Below are 18,035 nucleotides of genomic sequence, written 5' to 3'. Positions count from 1 at the left end.
GAAAGAATACTTCTTCATGGAAGGAGGTGGGGGAGGGGTGGGGGCAGAAGAGAGACTAAGACACTAGAGTAAACCACTCCTCACAGGATTATGTCTCAACAGAAATGTAGCTCCTGTCCTTCCCTCCACCATCCATTTTCATTTTCTGCCTTAAGCAGATCTTGGTTCTTTTTATTTGTCTTTTTATGTTCAGTTAGCCACTGTATAGTACATCATTAGTTTTTGATGTAGTGTTCAGTGATTCATTGGTTGCATATAACACCCAGTACCCATTACCGCCCATCACCCAGTTACCCCCTCCCCTCACCCCCTTCCCCTCTGAAACCCTCAGTTTGTTTCCTGGAGTCTAGAGTCACTCATGGTTTGGCTCCCTCTCTGATTTCCCCCCCCCCCTTCCCCTAATGTCCTCTGCACTATTTCTTATGTTCCATAAATGAGTGAAACCACATGATAATTGTCTTTCTCTGCTTGACTTATTTCACTTAGCATAATCTCCTCCAGTCCCGTCCATATTGCTGCAAATGTTGGGTAATCGTTCTTTCTGATGGCTGAGTAATAGTCCATGGTATATATGGACCACATCTTTTTTTTTTTTTATTATTCGACAGAGATAGAGACAGCCAGCGAGAGAGGGAACACAAGCAGGGGGAGTGGGAGAGGAAGAAGCAGGCTCATAGCGGAGGAGCCTGATGTGCGGCTCAATCCCACAACGCTGGGATCACGCCCTGAGCCGAAGGCAGACGCTTAACCGCTATGCCACCCAGGCGCCCCCAGGACCACATCTTCTTTATCCATTCGTCTGTTGAAGGGCATCTCGGCTCCTTCCACAGTTTGGCTCTTGTGGACAATGCTGCTATGAACATTGGGGTGCATATGGCCCTTCTCTTCACTACGTCTGTATCTTTGGGGTAAATACCCAGTAGTGCAATTGCTGGGTCATAGGGTAGCTCTATTTTTAACTTTTTTTTTTTAAGATCTTATTTATATATTTGACAGAGATAGAGACAGCCAGTGAGAGAGGGAACACAAGCAGGGGGAGTGGGAGAGGAAGAAGCAGGCTCATAGCGGAAGAGCCTGATGTGGGGCTCGATCCCATAATGCCGGGATCACGCCCTGAGCCAAAGGCAGACGCTTAACCGCTGTGCCACCCAGGCGCCCCTATTTTTAACTTTTTGAGAGACCTCCACACTGTTTTCCGAAGTGGCTGTACCAACTTGCATTCCCACCAACAGTGTAACAGGGTTCCCCTTTCTCCACATCCTCTCCAACATTTGTTGTTTCTTGCCTTGTCAATTTTAGCCATTCTAACTGGCGTAAGGTGGTATCTCAATGTGGTTTTTGATTTGAATTTCCCTGGTGCCGAGTGATGTTGAGTATTTTTCATGTGTCTGTTAGCCATTTGTATGTCTTCTTTGGAGAAGTGTCTGTTCCTGTCTTCTGCCCATTTTTTTGACTGGGTTATTTGTTTTTTGAGCGTTGAGTTTGAGAGGTTCTTTATAGATCCTGGATACCAGTCCTTTACCTGCAATGTTATTTGCAAATATCTTCTCCCATTCTGTGGGTTGCCTCTTAGCTTTGTTGACTGTTTCCTTTGTTGTGCAAAAGCTTTTTATCTTGATGAAGTCCCACAAGTTCATTTTTGCTTTTGTTTCCCTTGCCTTTGGAGACGTGTCTTGAAAGAAGTTGCTGGGGCCGATGTCGAAGAGGTTACTGCCTATGTTCTCCTCTAGGATTTTGATGGATTTCTGTCTTACATTGAGGTCTTTCATCCACTTTGAGTTTATCTTTGTGTATGGTGTGAGGGAATGGTCCAGTTTCATTCTTCTATATGTGGCTGTCCAATTTTCCCAGCACCATTTATTGAAGAGACTGTCTTTTTTCCACTGGATATTTTTTCCTGATTTGTCGAAGATTAGTTGACCATAGAGTTGAGGGTCCATTTCTGGAGTCCCTATTCTGTTCCATTGGTCTATATGTCTGTTTTTGTGCCAGTACCATGCTGTCTTGATGACGACAGCTTTGTAATATAGCTTGAAGTCAGGCAATGTGATGCCCCAGCTTTGTCTTTCTTTCTTTCTTTCTTTCTTTCTTTCTTTCTTTCTTTCTTTCTTTCTTTCTTCCTTTCTTTCTTCCTTCCTTTCTTTCTTTCTTTCTTTCTTTCTTTCTTTCTTTCTTTCTTTCTTTCTTTTTCCCCATCATTTCCTTGGTGATTCAGAATCTTTTCTGGTTCCATACAAATTTTAGGATTGTTTGTTCCAGCTCCTTGAAAATTGTCAGTGGTATTTTGATAGGGATTGCATTGAAAGTGTAAATTGCTCTGGGCAGGATAGACATTTTAACAATGTTTATTCTTCCAATCCATGAGCATGGAATGTTTTTCCATCTTTTTGTGTCTTCCTCAATTTCTTTCATAAGTGATCTGTAGTTTCCAGAGTATAGATCCTTTACCTCTTTGGTTAGGTTTATTCCTAGGGATCTTACGGTTTTTGTTGCTATTATAAGTGGAACTGATTCCTTACTTCTCTTTCTATAGTTACATTATTAGGGTATAGGAAAGCAACTGATTTCTGTGCATTGATTTTGTATTCTGCCACATTGCTGACTTGCTGTATGAGTTCTAGTAATTTGGGGGTGGAGTCTTCAGAGTATAGGGATAGAGGGAACATTCCTCAATATCATAAAAACCATCTATGAAAAGCCCACAGCGAGTATCATTCTCAGTGGGGAAAAGCTGAGAGCGTTCCCCTTAAGGTCAGGAACAGGACAGGGATGCCCACTCTCACCACTATTGTTCAACATAGTGCTAGAAGTCCTAGCCTCAGCAATCAGACAACAAAAAGAAATAAAAGCCATCCAAATTGGCAAAGAAGAAGCCAAACTCTCTCTCTTCGCAGATGACATGACACTTTATGTGGAAAACCCAAAAGACTCCACCTGCAGATCTTGGTTCTTAGAACAAACACCAAAAATATCAAACAAAACCCCTTTGTTTGGGACTCCTGGGCAGTTAAGCCAGTTAAGTGTCTGCCTTTGGCTCAGGTCATGATCCCAGGGTCCTGGGATGGAGTCCCGCACCGGGCTCCCTGCTCAGTGGGGAGTCTGCTTCTCCCTCCTCCTCTGTGCGTGCTCTCTCTCAAAATCTAAACAAACAAACAAAAAACCCTCTATTTTGTTCATTTAAGAGTAATATAAGAACTACAAGAATATATTCATGGTCACAATTTTTCTGAGAAGAAAGAGTAAATGGAGAGAGGACCAGCCCTACCAGACTCTAAAACACGTTTAAAAGCTCACAAGAAGTTTATTCTCAAAGAAGATATAGATAAGTGGACAGAAGCAAGCCCCAAATGCATAACCCAATACATGTGTACGCTTAGTCAATGGTAAAGACAGCATTTACAGTTAGCGAGGAAAAGGGGCGACATCAAGTGGGACTCAGGTTAACTAACTTGCCAAAGTCACACAGCCCCTAAGTGGTAGGAGAGTGATTCCGTCTGAGTGGCCTTCTTACTTTGGAACTCGCCCTTTTAAACATTCCGCTAGCTGTCCTTGTGTACCCGTCCGTCACCAAGCCCTGGACAAGGCATTGCAAATAGAAATTGCAAATACAAGGCATCCACGAATGAGTCCACAAAGGCTTTCGCGAAGCGGGGGGCGGGAAGACTAAAAAAAAAATGGAACAAAAATGTAAAATGTAAAACTGTTCGCTGAGGTCTCGCCCACCCGGCCCCACGGTCGCAGCGCGGCCGCCGGCGGGTCTAGGACTCCGGACAACCGGCAGGTGCACCCTGCACGGTCCGGAGCCTCCCGGAGTCGACTCGCGCGAGACCCAGCGGGCGCCGCGGGAGCTGCCCGAGTCTGCGCAGAGGAGACCCCCGAGCGGGCGCCGCAGGGCCGCCCGAGTCTGCGCAGAGGCGACTCCCGAGGAGGTGGGAGGCGGGCTCAGCGGGGTCGCCCGAGTCTGCGCAGAGGAGACCCCCGAGAGCGCGGGAGGCGGGCACCGCGGGAGCTGCCCAAGTCTGCGTAGAGGAGACCCCCCAGCGGGCGGGAGGCGGGCGCAGCGGGAGTTGGCGGCCGGGGCGGGGGGGACCGCCGGCTCCCGGAGCGCGCCTGATGCGGGCGGAGCCGGGGCTGCGCGATGGTCGCCGTGGAGGGGGCAGTGGCCGAGCGGGAGGCTGGGGTGGCCCGGAGGTGAGACCCGCTGCGTGCGCAGAGCCGGGGGTCCCGGCGCCCGGACACCCCCCGGGGAAGCGGGGCGCAGAGCAGACCCCTTGAGGCCGGCCAGCGGGGAGAGGCTTGAGCCTCGGGGACGGCGGGGCTGGGCCCCCTCCTGGCTCCCGGCGCGCGCCTCCACGACCCTCCGCCGCCTTCCCCTGCCCGGGTGGGTTCTAGTTCCCTCCTGGGGGGCCGCGAGCTGCCGATCCCCCAGGCCCAGCCCCACCGTAGGCTGCTTCTGCTCCCTGCCCTGCGCTGCGCGAGACCTGGTTTCTGGGCTCCAGGGATGATCGAGGCCCCGAGGGGGGACCAGACTGCACCACAGGAATGAGCTGTCCGGGCCAGACGTGCTGTCATACTTGATCTGAAATGTTCCTGCCCTTGGGGTTCAAAGGAGGGGGGCGGGGTTTAGGCGAGTGTCTTCTTTGTAAAGGTCTGCACATCCTTTTATGAGTAGCTTCAAAAGCCGTTTTCTCTGGGAAGCCTTCCAGAGTTACCACCTGCATCTCTAAGCTTTTCATCTCCTTTAGCTCGTTGAGCTAGTGCTTAGTCATAAGCATCTACTAGTTTCACGTGTGTGCGTGAGTGTGTAAGTCTCCGGGTCCCTCTCTAGGTAGGGGCCCTATCTTTGGAACACATGCACGGGAATAGGACTTTAAAAGGATTGGAATGGTTAGAAGGTGCTAACAGGCGGGCCTGCAACCGTGGGAGGTATTTCCGTAGGTCAGGGGGCTGAACAATGATGGCCCCCGGGGCCAGGTAGGACTGTAGACAACGTTTTCCCGCTCGCGCCATTGGGTTTTATTTTAATCCAAGGCCAACATTTTAAAATGCGGAAATGTCTTTCACATCTACTGACACAAGACCTAGGCTTTAGCATGTCTTGAAAGCTCAGACGTGTCGACGCGGGGCCTCCCATGTCTGCACGGTGCACTGAGCAGGAATTGAGCTCCACCTTCAGACTCAGCATCCAATTTCCAGGGCCCCAGTCCTCACTAATCTCCACTGGCTCCCTGCGGTGGAAGCAAAGTCTCATTTTGTCATATATCATCACCTAGCTTCCTTCACTCGTCCTGATGAAGTGCCTGGCCTCCTGTGGCCGTTTGAGTTCTGGATTCCTGGTGTAGATGAAAGAGAGCTGGAGTGGTATCATGAGCAGGAGTCAGGGGCAACGGGACAGCATGGGGAGAAGCACAGTGTGTGGGAAGTCAGCGGGGATACTGGAGATACTGGGAATACAGGTGAATCGTAGAGTAGGGCTATTGTTACGTGTCGAATTGTGTCTCCCCCTCCAACCCCAGTTGTGTTCCTTCAATACATTGAAGTCTTAACCCCAGTAGCTCAGAATGCTTCGTCGGCATGACGATACTGTGGGATCAGTGCCGTTCCTTCTGTTGGACATCCCAGGGGAGGATGGCTGAGGTTAAGACGCCGGGGTTCTAACTTGGTTCTGCTCGCTCCCGCACCCTGTGCTCTGCTCAGGACTCCAAGCCATAGTTAGTGACACTTTTCTGCTTTGGATGCTACTTGTGTGCTGATGATTCTGAGGCCTTTGTCTGCATTCCCGATGTTCCTCCTGGGCTCCTGACCTGCTGACCTGTCAGCTCCGCAGACGTTTCTCCTGGATGCCCCACAGGCATCTCCAACACGTCTGAAATTACTTCCGCCACTGCCCCCCCCCCCCCGCCCCGTCTTTGCCTCCAGCTACCCAGTTCAGGCGGTTGCCCAGGTTGGACACGTGGATGCCATCCTTAATGCCTGCCCTGTCCGCTCAGCCCCTCCATCTAGGACAGCACCAGGTCTTGCTTCTCTGACGTTTGGACTCTGTCCCCCCGTGCCCTCCGTCCCAAGCTCACTAGGGCCTTCACTGGCTCCAAGGCAGGTCACTGCTGTGGCTGTCTGCCTGATGTCCCCACTCGCAGCCTTGACCCTCCATCCTCCAGAAAATGATCAGAACAGTCTTCTAAAACCGTAAATCTGCTTATGCCATTCTCCTGCGTTAACCCTTCAGAAGCTCCCCGTGGCCTTCAGGACAAAGCCCAAACCTCTTGGTCTTCCACAAGTTGACCAGCACTTCCCAGCTCTGCCTTCTGCCATCCCGCACCCCGGGCTCCGTTGCATGGTGCGTGCATGGACGTCCGTGGCTCCTCTCACTCCCGCCCATGCACGTGTGGGAGCCTCATGGAAAGTCTGGTTATCTCATGTGGTCTCTGAAGCCTCAGCTTAGAAGCTCTGTCCTTCCGGAAGTTTCCTTGCTCATCCCCCCTCAAGGATGTGCTCTTCCCGCGGGGTCCCAGGACACCCCATGCATACCCTTCCTGAGCCCCCAGCCCAGCACGGGCTCCCCAAGGAGAGGGACTCTGTCCTCGGTGTCATCCTGCATTCCTCATTATTTCTCACCTAGTGTGGTGCCGTGTCCCACAGCAGGGCTCAGAGGGCAGATCAGCCCCAGGAAGCGGGAGAGAAGAAATACAGTGAAGGTGAGGAGTCCCTCAGACAGGGTAGCGCGGGGTTTCAGCCCGGGGTCTCACCCCTTTCTAGAGCAAGGACAGGACTGGCTGCTGAGAGCCAGGGTGACGTGTGACGTAGCGGAGCTCTAAGGAGAGGAGGGAAGGTACAGAGCGTCTGCCACTCTCTCAGGGGTGGTTCCTGAGCGGGAGCTGCTTTTTCGGGAATTCAGGAGGCTGTGGGGTGTGGCCGTGAGCGAGTCAGGGAGGATGCTGGGCGCCAGGCCTGCGCTCCGAGGAAGCTCTGTGGGGAGGAGACGCTGGGAGGCAGAGATGGTCCCACTGGGAGCGGGGTGTCCGCACACTCTCAGCTCTCTGGGTTTGGGGTGAAACAAAAAAGGAGAGTCTTTAAAGGATCCGTGGGATCAGAAGATCAAGGGTTCCCAGCGGCTCTGACGCCTGTGGCCAGGTGCTTCCAGTGTGTGCCGAAGGGAGTCCTGCCTCATGGGGGGGGGGTGCACAGTTCTGGGTTTGCCCCGTGGCCCCCGCCCTGGTGTCCTGGAAGGACTGGCTCTCACCTCCTCCTGCGCCCTCCTCCGTCCTGCTTGTGTTACTGGATCTGCACCGTTTCTCCCTCACCAGCTGGCACGAGGTTTTGATTTTGTCCATGAACGGCGGAGGGACAGTGCAAGGCCATAGGGAAAGGAAAAGGAAGGGCGTTCTCTTCCCGGTGCTGGTGCGCCACCTCATTCGGTTTTGCTTTTAAAAATTGTGTCTATTTATTAGAGAGTGAGCACGAGCAGGGTCGTTCCGGTGCTGGCCAGTCTCTAAAAAGGTCCGACTCTCAGCCCCAGCCGGGACACAGTCCTCTTCTCAGCTCTCTGTTCCTCCCTCTTAGACTTCTCAGTGTGGGGAAGAGGTGATGTTTGTATTTTAGGAATGCTATCATGGTCTACTTACCATTTCAGGTCCGGAGACCAGGAACACCAGAACGGGCCAGAAGTCAAAGATGGACATTCCCGGAGACAAAGATTCAGCAAGGGTTGGATCCGAAGGAGGCCAGAGACCGATCCTCCAGGACCGTGGGTTGGTTGAAATTGGTGACCCTGCGGACAGGTCACTGAGGTGCCAGGGGAGAGGTACCAGGGAACTGAATCTCATTGCCGAGAAAGCCATTGCAGGAGAGAGAGGCCACGGATGTAATGGGAGAGAAAGAACAATTTCTGCAGGAGAACGATCCCACAAACATGAGGTCTGTGGCGAGAGCTTCCAGCAGAAGGCAGAAGTCACCCAATGCCAGAAAACCAGTAATATGAAGAAAACCTATCAATGTAAGGAATGTGCAGAAACATTCAACCGGAGCTCAAACCTGATCTTCCACCAGAGAATTCACACGGGGAAGAAACCCTACATGTGTGACGAATGTGGGAAGGACTTCAACCAGAGTTCAAATCTCATTATTCATCAGAGAATTCACACCGGGAAGAAACCTTACACGTGTCGCGAGTGTGGCAAAGACTTCAACCAGAGCTCCAACCTGGCCAGGCACCGGCGGACGCACAGCGGCGAGAACCCCTACGAATGTCAGGAGTGTGGCAGGGCCTTCCGCGGGACCTCCAACCTGCTCCTGCACCAGAGGTCCCACAGTGGCGGGAAGCCGTCCACGTGCCACGAATGCGGCAAGGCCTTCAACCAGAGCTCGGACCTGGTCACTCACCGCAGAGTCCACACTGGAGAGAAGCCGTACGTGTGCCACAAATGCGGCCAGAGCTTCAGCCAGAGCTTGCACCTTGTCACGCATCAGAGGACCCACACCGGGGAGAAGCCCTTCAAGTGCCGCGAGTGTGCCAAGGCCTTCAGGCAGCGCGCACGCCTCACCGAGCACCAGCGGCTGCACAGCGGGGAGAGGCCCTACGTGTGTGGTGGGTGTGGGAAGGCCTTCAGCGGGCGCACGGCTCTGCTCAAGCACCAGAGGCTGCACGCAGGCCGGGACGCCGGGTGCCAGCAGGCCTGCCCTTCCGACGCGGGCCAGCTGGGACAGCAGAGAACCGACAGGAAGGAGAAGCCCTATGAGTGTACGGAGTGTGGGAAAACCTTCCGGGGAAGCTCAGACCTGATCCGGCACTGGATAATCCACACGGGCGAGAAGCCCTACGAGTGCGGGGCCTGCGGGAAGGCCTTCAGCCAGAGGTCGCACCTGCTCACGCATCAGAAAATCCATACCGGGGAGAAGCCTTATCCGTGCGGCGAGTGTGGGAAAGCCTTCCGGCAGCGCTCGCTCCTCGTCCAGCACCAGAGAGTGTACAGCGGGGAGAAGCCCTATGAGTGCGGGGCCTGCGGGAAGGCCTTCCTCTGGCGCACGGCCTTCCTCAAACACCAGAGGCTTCACACTGCAGAGAAACCCCAGGGACGTGGGAGGACACTGAGCCAGGCCCAGGTGCCTGGGGATGAGCAGGGAACTCACGGGGAACAGAGAGCTGGCGGGTGCGACCAGCATGCTAGAACCTTCCCGGGCAGCTCAGACCTCGTGGGACCTCTGGTGACTCGCACAGGAGAGAAGCCCCATGAGTGTGCAGAGTGTGGGAAATCCTTCCAGCAGAGCTCAGACCTCACAAGGCATCGTAGAATCCACAGGGGGGAGAAGCCTTACCCCTGCGCTAAGTGCGGGAAGTCCGTCAGGGGCAGCTCAGACCTCATTAAACACCACCGTGTGCGTATGGGAGAGAAACCCTACGACTGCCCCGAATGTGGGAAGGCCTTCAGTCAGAACTCCCACCTTCTCAGTCGCCAGAGGGTCCACACTGGAGAGAGGCCCTTTGAATGCAGCGCCTGTGGGAAGGCCTTAGGGGGGCGCACAGCCTTCCTTAAACACCAGAGGCTGCACCCCGGGGAGCCACTGGGGGGCGGCGACAGAGCCTGCAGACAGGACTCGGAGGTGATGGGGCCCTAAGGGAGCCAGGGCGGCCTGAGGGAGGCCGTTCTTATCGCACTATGAGGATGTTTATCTTTGGAAAGCGTCTGGAGGCAGAAAGACATGGGAGTGTAACCAGGCGGCAGAGCGCGGACGTAGAGGCCATTGTTCTGACTCCGACCTGACACCGGATGTGGTCCCCGGGCTGTAATTACTGGAGAATGCTTCAGGGAATGTCTACCGTCATTGAAGTCATTAGCAGTCACCTTGGCAGCAGCCCCAGAACTCAATTCTTCGTGGAAGAAGCCATTTCAGCCCCGACCCCGGGTCCAGTGACAGATGTGAATCTGCTTTAGGGACTTGAGGGTGGTTCGGTCTCTCTCTGGGACACATCCTTCCGGTTAGGAATGTGCTTTATGCGTATTCCCCTCTTCTCGTCCTTACACGTGTGTGATGATCCACTCATTGGGAGGAAGCCACAATGGCAGGAGGACAGCTGGAGGCCAGGACACAAGGGCCAGAGGGGGGTGTCCCGCAGAGGAAGCAGGGTGTCCTCTGGTAGCCCCAGGAGATAGAATAGCAGGTGTCAGGGCAGAATCAGAGCGCGCCAGCGCACAGCGTGGGAGCTGCCTGAGCTGGGAGGAAGTCTGCTGCGAAAGGTCAGGTGACTGTAAGGGCAGTGGTTTTGTCTCGACCCCCGGCTTTGCAAGGGGACACAGCTGGTTTGAGAATTGGAGAGGCCAAGCAGAACCGTGCAGCTCACGGTTCTGGTAATTAGGCTCCGCCCATCTGGACAGTCACAGTCCATTAGCATTAGGCTCAGCACACCTGGGCGGTCGCAGCCCCTCCACAGACCCTCCCTGCGCTGGCATGTACCTACAGATGGTCAGCTAACACACGAGCCATCAGATGAGAGAGGGACTGAACGGGACGGTGTAAGACAGGAGAATCTCCACTTCGGGTCTTTCCACAGTGAGAGCAGCTTGCGAGATGCACAGAGGGGACCCGGGGTTCTCAGCTGGGGTCGCTTTGCCCCTTGAGGACTTTTGGCAACATCTGGAAACGCTGTGCTGGTCACAGCTGGGAAGAAACGATGGGCATCGATAGCTTAGGATAAAAATGCCCGCACAAACGAAGAGTTACCTAGCCCCAAATGTCAATAGTGCCGTGGTTGAGCAGCTCTGGCCATGCACCTTTGGAACCCCGGTCGCCTGGGGTCATTTAAGCGAGCACCTCAGCGCGGTGAAGGGTTTCAGGAGGGGCTGTGTGGCACAGCGGAGGGAGCCCGGGAGGCAGAAGCACTCAGACGTGGGTCTGAGTCTCGGCATGATGCGCTGGCTTCAGGACCTGGAGGAAATTGTGAGCCCTCTCTGGTCCTTATCTTCCCCCTTAACGAAATGGTGGTAACATCATTCACGTCAGGGGTGACTGTGGGGTTTAAATGAGGACGCTGAAATTTACTGTTGGCACACAGCAGAGTATCGGGGGCTTTCAGCCTTTTTACGCAGAAGATGAAGTTTTTACAAGCAGAATATAAGATCTGTAAGATGCAGTGGGGTTTTGTGGCTGGTGTAAGGAGTATGACCGGTTAAAGGTCAAAGCGCTGCGGGCTGTGGCTTCCCCCGAGGGGCGTCCCGAACAGCAGCGGGATGTCCACAGCGTCCCTGACAGCTGGCTGCTTGCGGTCGATGTTTGGTCCTAGGGTTCCAGAAGCCTGCCGACCCCCACCCCATCCCCTGCCTCAAAGGGTTGAGGCCTTAGTGATCTCATGTAAACTAGTAATCTCTTTATATGAGAATATCTTTGAGTATATTTGGGAAGCAAAAGGAATTCACCATAGCTCTCATCGGGGATACGCTTGAGTGAAAAATTAAAGATGCTTACATTTTCATAGTTATCCCCTGTTCTAGCTAATCAGAACCTCGGCTAACTGGAAGTTTAGCGTTGTGTTTTTATAAAAGGAATTGGGAGGGTCCTCTATCTGCCCCTACAGTGCTGTACCGCGAGGACGACGTTTAGGACAATAAGGAGGAATCTGAGGAGCCTTCAAGGTAATTTACTGCAGTGGTTTCCAACCTCGTAAACATCAAGGCCCTCTTCTTTGCACCCTCGTGCCCTGTGTTTTAAGAGATTTTGCTTCCCTTGGGGCGCCTGGGTGGCACAGCGGTTAAGCGTCTGCCTTCGGCTCAGGGCGTGATCCTGGCGTTACGGGATCGAGCCCCACATCAGGCTCCTCCACTGTGAGCCTGCTTCTTCCTCTCCCACTCCCCCTGCTGTGTTCCCTCTCTCACTGGCTGTCTCTATCTCTGTTGAATTAATAAATAAAATCTTTAAAAAAAAAAAAAAAGAGATTTTGCTTCCCAAGCTGCCTTTGTTAAAGAATAATTCATTCTTTTTATTTATCTATTTATTTATTTATTTTTGGCTATTCGAATGGATGTATACCCAGCGATGATGCTTCTGATTAGCAAGACACGACCGGACGTGGGGATTAAAATTCCAACCCAAAGCAAAGAACGTTTTCAGGAGCCTTTTTATCCCTTTTGTGGGCAAATATATAATCGGGTTTTTGTAATATTAACTATTGCACGAAGACCTCGTCTTCAAAACTAAGCTTTTCACTCCATCTCCGACAGAACCTGAATTCCATGCAGTGTGTGAGGCTTCTGAAAGCAGGAAGTTTTCGTTACAGTATGGGAACGTTCCAGCTGTGAATGCGGACGTAAAGGTTATGCCAGAAACACCTGTCGAGCACCTAGAAAGGCTGTCCTGTTCTTCCAGGCGCGCACGGTCCCGTGATGCTGAATGAGGGTGGAGCTCTGCTTGGACGTTTTCCCAAAGTCACCACTCTCACAGGGCTTCTCTCCAGAAGGTGGACTAGAAGGTGTGCGTCACGAATGGAGCCTTTACCCCATTCCCCACACTCGTGGCCTTTCTTCCTATGGGCGACAGCCATCTGCCTGCCACCTTTCCCTGGGCGGGGACCGGCTCAGTCCCTGCCCTGTGCGTCTCTCCCTTGCTGCTCTGAAGTGGCCCCAGCTTCAGACGCAGAGGCGCCGCTGGTGAGTGTTTCTGACACCTGCGAGTCCACGGCAGTAATGGGCGCCCCTCGTGACCTCATTTTAACGTAAGTGGCTCTTTAAAGACCCGCTCCCCAAATGCAGGCACGTGCTAAGGGAGCAGGAGTTAGGATGGGGGGACACAGCACAGCCTGGATAAGACATTCAAGCTGTCGCAGTCCCAGCCTTCTCCTCTGGGAAAAGGGGGAAACAGTGCCTCCCCCAGGGTTACAGGGGTCACCCACCATCACGCACCTCGTCAGGTGGCAGGAGAGGGTGAGGACTAAATGTCAGCGCACATCAGTGACACGATAATGCCAAACGGGAGCGGCAGCTTCAGCGTGTCTACTATCCCAGAATCTAAAGATTACCCGGGGAGTACGTTAAGCAGAGAAGGGAAAACATTTTATCAACACCTCTTACGTGCCAGGTCCTTGGTATCCCGTTCACGTGGAAGCAGGGGAGAGAGAGACACTCCATCAGTGCAGGGGGCACGCCTCCTGCCTTCCCCAGGCTGGCAGGAGGCCCCGCTCCGAATCCTTGCGGACCGGTGGGGAGGAAAGGGAGGTGCGTTCACGGGCCTGGCCACCGTGCTTCCATGGGAGGCATGTTCCAGAGGTCTCCCCACACGTCCTCTGGGCTGACGGGGGCTTCTGGGGCAGCTCTTCCCCTGCCCGTCCGGCGGCCCCTGTTGTCTCACCCGGAACATTCCCCAGGGCACCCCCCCAGCAGGCGTCATACACACACACCATCTCAAGGTGTGTTTCCCGGGGATTGCAACCTAAGAAAACCAGGAATCAAATGAGAGTAAAGAGATGTTGGCAAGGGGAGTGGGGAGGCCCACACTGCACTAGTGGCCTGGGGAGGAGGACAGGGACAGACTGCAAGGACAGGACAGGGCAGAAGGGGAGAAGGGAGGCCTGGCTTGGGGCACCTGCAAATTTGTGAAGCAGTTTTCCACGGTCACTTCTATCCTTAAGAAACAGGCCTTCTAGGGACGCCTGGGAGGCTCAGTCGGTGAAGAGTCTGACCCTTGATTTTGGCTGAGGTCGTATGTCAGGCTCGTGAGATTGAGCCCCTCGTCGGGCTCTGTGTTTAGTGTGGAGTCTGCTTGGGATTCTCTCCCTCTCCCTCTGCCCTCCCGGCACTGCAAGCTTGCTCTTTCAGTAAATAAATCTTAAAAAAAAAAAAAAAAGAAAGAAATTGGCTTTATATTTCTACATTACGGATGAAGAAAGAGACTGAGTTTTGGCAGTCTGCCCGCAGTCACGTGATGTATCAGTGGCAACGCGAAGATCTGAACCTAAGTGTGACTTCCAACCCTGTGCTCACACGGCTCCTTGTTTGCACAACAAAACTGCAAGGAGAAGGAGGAGGAGGAAGTGGGGCTCTTTGCATTTCTGACATGAGGTGTGGGGCAGGGAGGGCAGACTCCTCATTCTGGGCAGCACTGATCCGCACACAGGGGGTACTCGGTCCCAGAGACCCGCCTGCCCCCGCTGCCGGCGAGCGACGCGGAATTAAATTCATCCTGTCCCAACTACAGAACAGAACAATGAGAAATGATGGCCTTTCTTTCCAACGTGAAAACAGCTCCGTCACCCACAAAATCAGCATAAACAAGAGCCACACAGAACAGACGAACACGTCTCTGTACAGACAGGACTTCTGTTTCCGGCTGTGAGGGAGTCACAGGGACTGGAATTACCATCCCCCCCTCACCCAACCAAGAAGCCAGACAGAACAGTGGACGACAGGGATGCCGGGCACGGAGCCCTGAGACAAGAGGGACAGGTGAGGGAAGTCCCAGGATCGCCCGGCTGAAGGGACGGAGCTGAGGGTCGCAGAGGAGGGAGCCAGCTGCCCCCGGTCCTTGCACATGCGTGCTGGAGCCAGGGACGGAGCCCGTGGGAGGCATGGGCCGCATTCCTGGAGCTCACACAGGTCGGGGAACGGCTGGAGCGGAGACCCTTGCCGTGGGCACGCGTCCCGCAGAGCCGCAGAAGGGTCTCACTGCAGGGATTGGCCACAGGAGCCCCGGGCCTCGAGGCTGCTCGGTCCCACCCAACCAAGTGGGAAATCGAGCCTCGAGAGAATCACTGTTTCCAAGTAACTTGCATCCCAGTACAAAGCTCAAAAATACTTAAAGGAATTAGAAAAAAAAAAAAAAAACACCCAACACCAACAACATAAAATTTACAATGTCTGGGACGCAGTCAAAAATTCAAGGCAGACAAAGAAACAGGAAAGCATGACCTGTAACGATAGAGAAATTATCAATAGAAACAGATGCAGAAAGGGCGATGATCGCTATTAAACGGGACACTAACACAGCTATTATGCTCCATAGGCATGCCCCAGAAGGGAAAGGAAAACAAAAGCGTGTAGAGAGAGACACAGAAAGACATAACCTGGAGCACCTGGCTGGCTCAGTCGGGGGAGCAGGCAACTCTTGACCTCGGGGTCATGGGTTCAAGCCCCACGCTGGGTACAGAGATTACTTAAAAACAAAATCTTTAGCGGTGCCTGGGTGGCTCAGTCGTTAAGCGTCTGCCTTCGGCCGGGGTCATGATCCCAGGGTACCGGGATCGAGCCACACATCGGGCTCCCTGTTCAGCGGGGAGCCTGCTTCTTCCTCTCCCTCTGCCCCTCCCCCTGCTTGTGCTCGTTCTCTCAAATAAAAAAAAAATCTTTTTAAAAAAGACATAAGCTGAATTCTAGAATTAAAATTAAAATTACAATGTCTGAGATGGAAAATGGGGATAGAAACTACCAAAATACCTAAAAAAAAAAAAATGAACAGCACATCTGTGAGCCGTGGGGCAACGCCAATGCCCTGAATATATGTGCGGTTAAAGTCCCAGGGGAAAAAAAGGAAAACAGAAAAATACTTTAAGGAAACAGGGCGGGTCAAAGACGCATGAAGGAAAATACACCAACACGCTACCAAAATCAGACTGGCTGAAACCGGCCGCGACGTGGGATTTCATTTTAGAAACGAGGACTAAAGTCTGTAAGTAGAAGGAAGTGCTGGCTTTTCGGGAAGTCTGCAGACCGAGCACCTTCACCATGGGATTGTAAGGGAAGAACCTTCCGTGACAGACCTCGGAACACATGGCCTTTGGCCGCTTCCCTGGAAACCCGCTGGGGAGACTGGACAGAGCCACAGTGTGCCAATGGTCGTGAGACCCCAGGTCCGCTCGCAAGGGCACGCAGCCGCTCTAACGCAGAAGGAATAATGCGCTTGAAGATAACACAGCCAACGAGGATCGGTACAGAAGCAAAGGTGCGGTCTGCGCTCCTCGAGCTCCAGAGCTGGGGAGAAAGCACCCCGGACGTGCGGTAAGTCAGAAGAGGAGGAGAGTGGGCAAAGGAGAAAACGGAACTGCATTTATGGGGCGCCTACCACATACCAGGCGACGGGCTCTCGGGTGCACGGTTATATACCCCGCATCTGCAGACACTGTCCCTGCTTTCCGGACCAGGACATGGACGCGGAAGGAGTGACCGAGATAACGCAGACCACGCTGAATTCTCAAGAGGCCACGGGCGCGCTGCGGGTCTGCACGGACTGGCCGCCCCGGCTGTCAGTCCACTCTGAGGACCAACGGCTCCTCTTCCCTTGACTCACCTGCATTCCCGGAGCGCCTGAGCCCTCGTGGTGAGAACAAGAGGGAAGGAGCGGGGGTGGGAGTCCATGCCCACGTCCAGAGGACGGACGCGCTTTGTCTCAGGGGTGGGAGTCCACGCCCGCGTCCAGAGGATGGACGCGCTTTGTCTCAGGGGTGGGAGTCCACGCCCGCGCCCAGAGGACGGACGTGCTTCGTCTTGCGGCACATTCTCGTTCAGAACCGGCCGTTTCAGAGCTGGTTTTGAGGGTCACCCCGAGCAGGTGGATACAGCGAGGACAGCACAGGCCCGTGACGACGAGGAAGCTGCACCGACGAAAGCACAGCGTCCCCGCAGACACGTCGGAGACCAGCTCTCGTGGAGGAACGGCGTGTCCGTGAAGACGGAAATAACGGGTAAAAACAGGAAGGAGAGACATCAAGCAGCAAAGGCTACGATGAAAGAGAGACTCTGAGGACAGCACAGGTGAGATCTGATCTGACCTGTTCTTTCTCTTTCTCCCGGTGCTGAGTGCGACAGGGGTCTGGGCACCTGGGGCCACTCGTACTTGCGTTAACGGTGTCATGGATCAGCTGCCGCAGCCCCGGAAAGCCTTCAGTTTGCGTGGCAACCTCTTCCCTGTCCCCCGTCACATAAACGGATGCCACGGGTGACACAGAACGCTCACGCCACCGGCCTGCTTTGGGGGATCAAGGATCTGCATAGAGAGGTGAAGGGCAGCAAAGGCATCAGGACGCTCCCTTCAGCTCCTGGGGGCGGACGTGTCCAGCTCACCCTCGTGGCCTCTAGTTTATGGGAACCGCTCGGCTCTTCACTCCAGCCCCGGGCTGACGTGGTGTGCTCTCTTCTCCGCTCCCTTCTGCAAGCGTCGGCCCGTCCTCAAGGAGCACGACACAGGAGCTCACACAGACGGTGTGTGGGCCCACGGACCCCGGGGAGGAAGAGGAGGGAGGAAGGGCTCTAGGTCAGAACGGGAGTGTCCAGCCCCGGGTGGCTGTGCATGGCAGATCCGTGACGCGGAAGGTGCGAGACCAGAGGTTCCCCCACACGGACATTCAAGGGGCCTGTCCGGTGCCAAGTGTCCCGGGCTGCCGCCCGGCGTGACCACTGCCCACATGCAGCACCTTCATGCTCAAGACCACCAAGGTCTTCCTCGCACCCACGCAGCCCGGGGGCTCCCCGACGCGGGAGTCAGTGGAGTGGGCTGTGGGTCATACGCCTCCTCGCCTAAAGCCCCCTCCTGTGCCCCCAACTCCGGTTTACAGAGCGCCCCACAACACCAGCAGGTCAAGGGTGTAGACGCTCCCTGCCCCCTTCCTGGTGATCTCCGGGGTCATGTGCCCACGAGCCGGCCCAGACCCGACCCACTCGGATGCATAAGCCACCTCCTTCTGTGCAGAAGGCGTCGGATGGTCAATCCCCATGCGGGCCCGCCCTCCTCCATGCCGGCCTTCCCCGCCCCGCAGCCTGGACCACAGCGCCTTCTTCCTCGAGCCAGCCCTGCCTTCCCCACCTGAGTCTATCCGTTCCCACCGCAGATAAGACGGGATCTAACAGTTCATTACTGGATCACTGTCCGAAGGGGCCTGGACGGCAGTCGGGAGCACCTGTGCAACGGCGGAATGACGCCCACCCCGCGATGCGGAACACAGACACCTGAGCCTCTGGACGTGAGTCGGCTGCGCGCCCGGCACCCCAACCCCACTGCTCCCCAACAACACGGCGCCCCCAGAGGTCCAGGACCCCCGCGGGCCGGGGCCTTGCTCGGTGGGG

The 18,035-nt window shown here is 54.5% G+C and overlaps 2 protein-coding genes across 11 annotated transcripts in view; one reads left to right on the top strand and one right to left on the bottom strand.

Annotated features, from left to right (window-relative positions):
* Positions 1-18,035, bottom strand: part of ZFP3 (ZFP3 zinc finger protein) — an 86,479-nt gene that overhangs the window by 55,116 nt on the left and 13,328 nt on the right. The window lies entirely within an intron of this gene.
* Positions 3,920-11,920, top strand: ZNF594 (zinc finger protein 594). Of its 3 annotated transcripts, none has more exons than XM_048226909.2 (2): positions 3,920-4,191; positions 7,631-11,920. In XM_048226909.2, exon 2 carries the CDS (start codon positions 7,672-7,674, stop codon positions 9,610-9,612), a length of 1,941 nt encoding a protein of 646 aa, XP_048082866.1. In that variant the 5' UTR covers positions 3,920-4,191; positions 7,631-7,671; the 3' UTR covers positions 9,613-11,920. The 3 variants fall into 3 exon arrangements, with proteins under 3 accessions (XP_048082866.1, XP_026376513.2, XP_044247625.2); XM_026520728.4 differs by lacking the exon at positions 3,920-4,191 and adding an exon at positions 4,198-6,695; XM_044391690.3 differs by lacking the exon at positions 3,920-4,191 and adding an exon at positions 4,198-6,829.

This window comes from Ursus arctos, unplaced genomic scaffold (genome assembly GCF_023065955.2).
Source record: "Ursus arctos isolate Adak ecotype North America unplaced genomic scaffold, UrsArc2.0 scaffold_14, whole genome shotgun sequence".
Classification (NCBI taxonomy): Eukaryota; Metazoa; Chordata; class Mammalia; order Carnivora; family Ursidae; genus Ursus; species Ursus arctos.
The sequence above is the reverse complement of the archived record's forward strand: the minus strand, read 5'-3'. Positions and strand labels throughout refer to the sequence as shown.

What these genes read in the sequence shown, in the direction of transcription:
- ZNF594 (XM_048226909.2), top strand. Translation starts at nt 7,672, where the DNA reads ATGGACATTCCCGGAGACAAAGATTCAGCAAGGGTTGGATCCGAAGGA.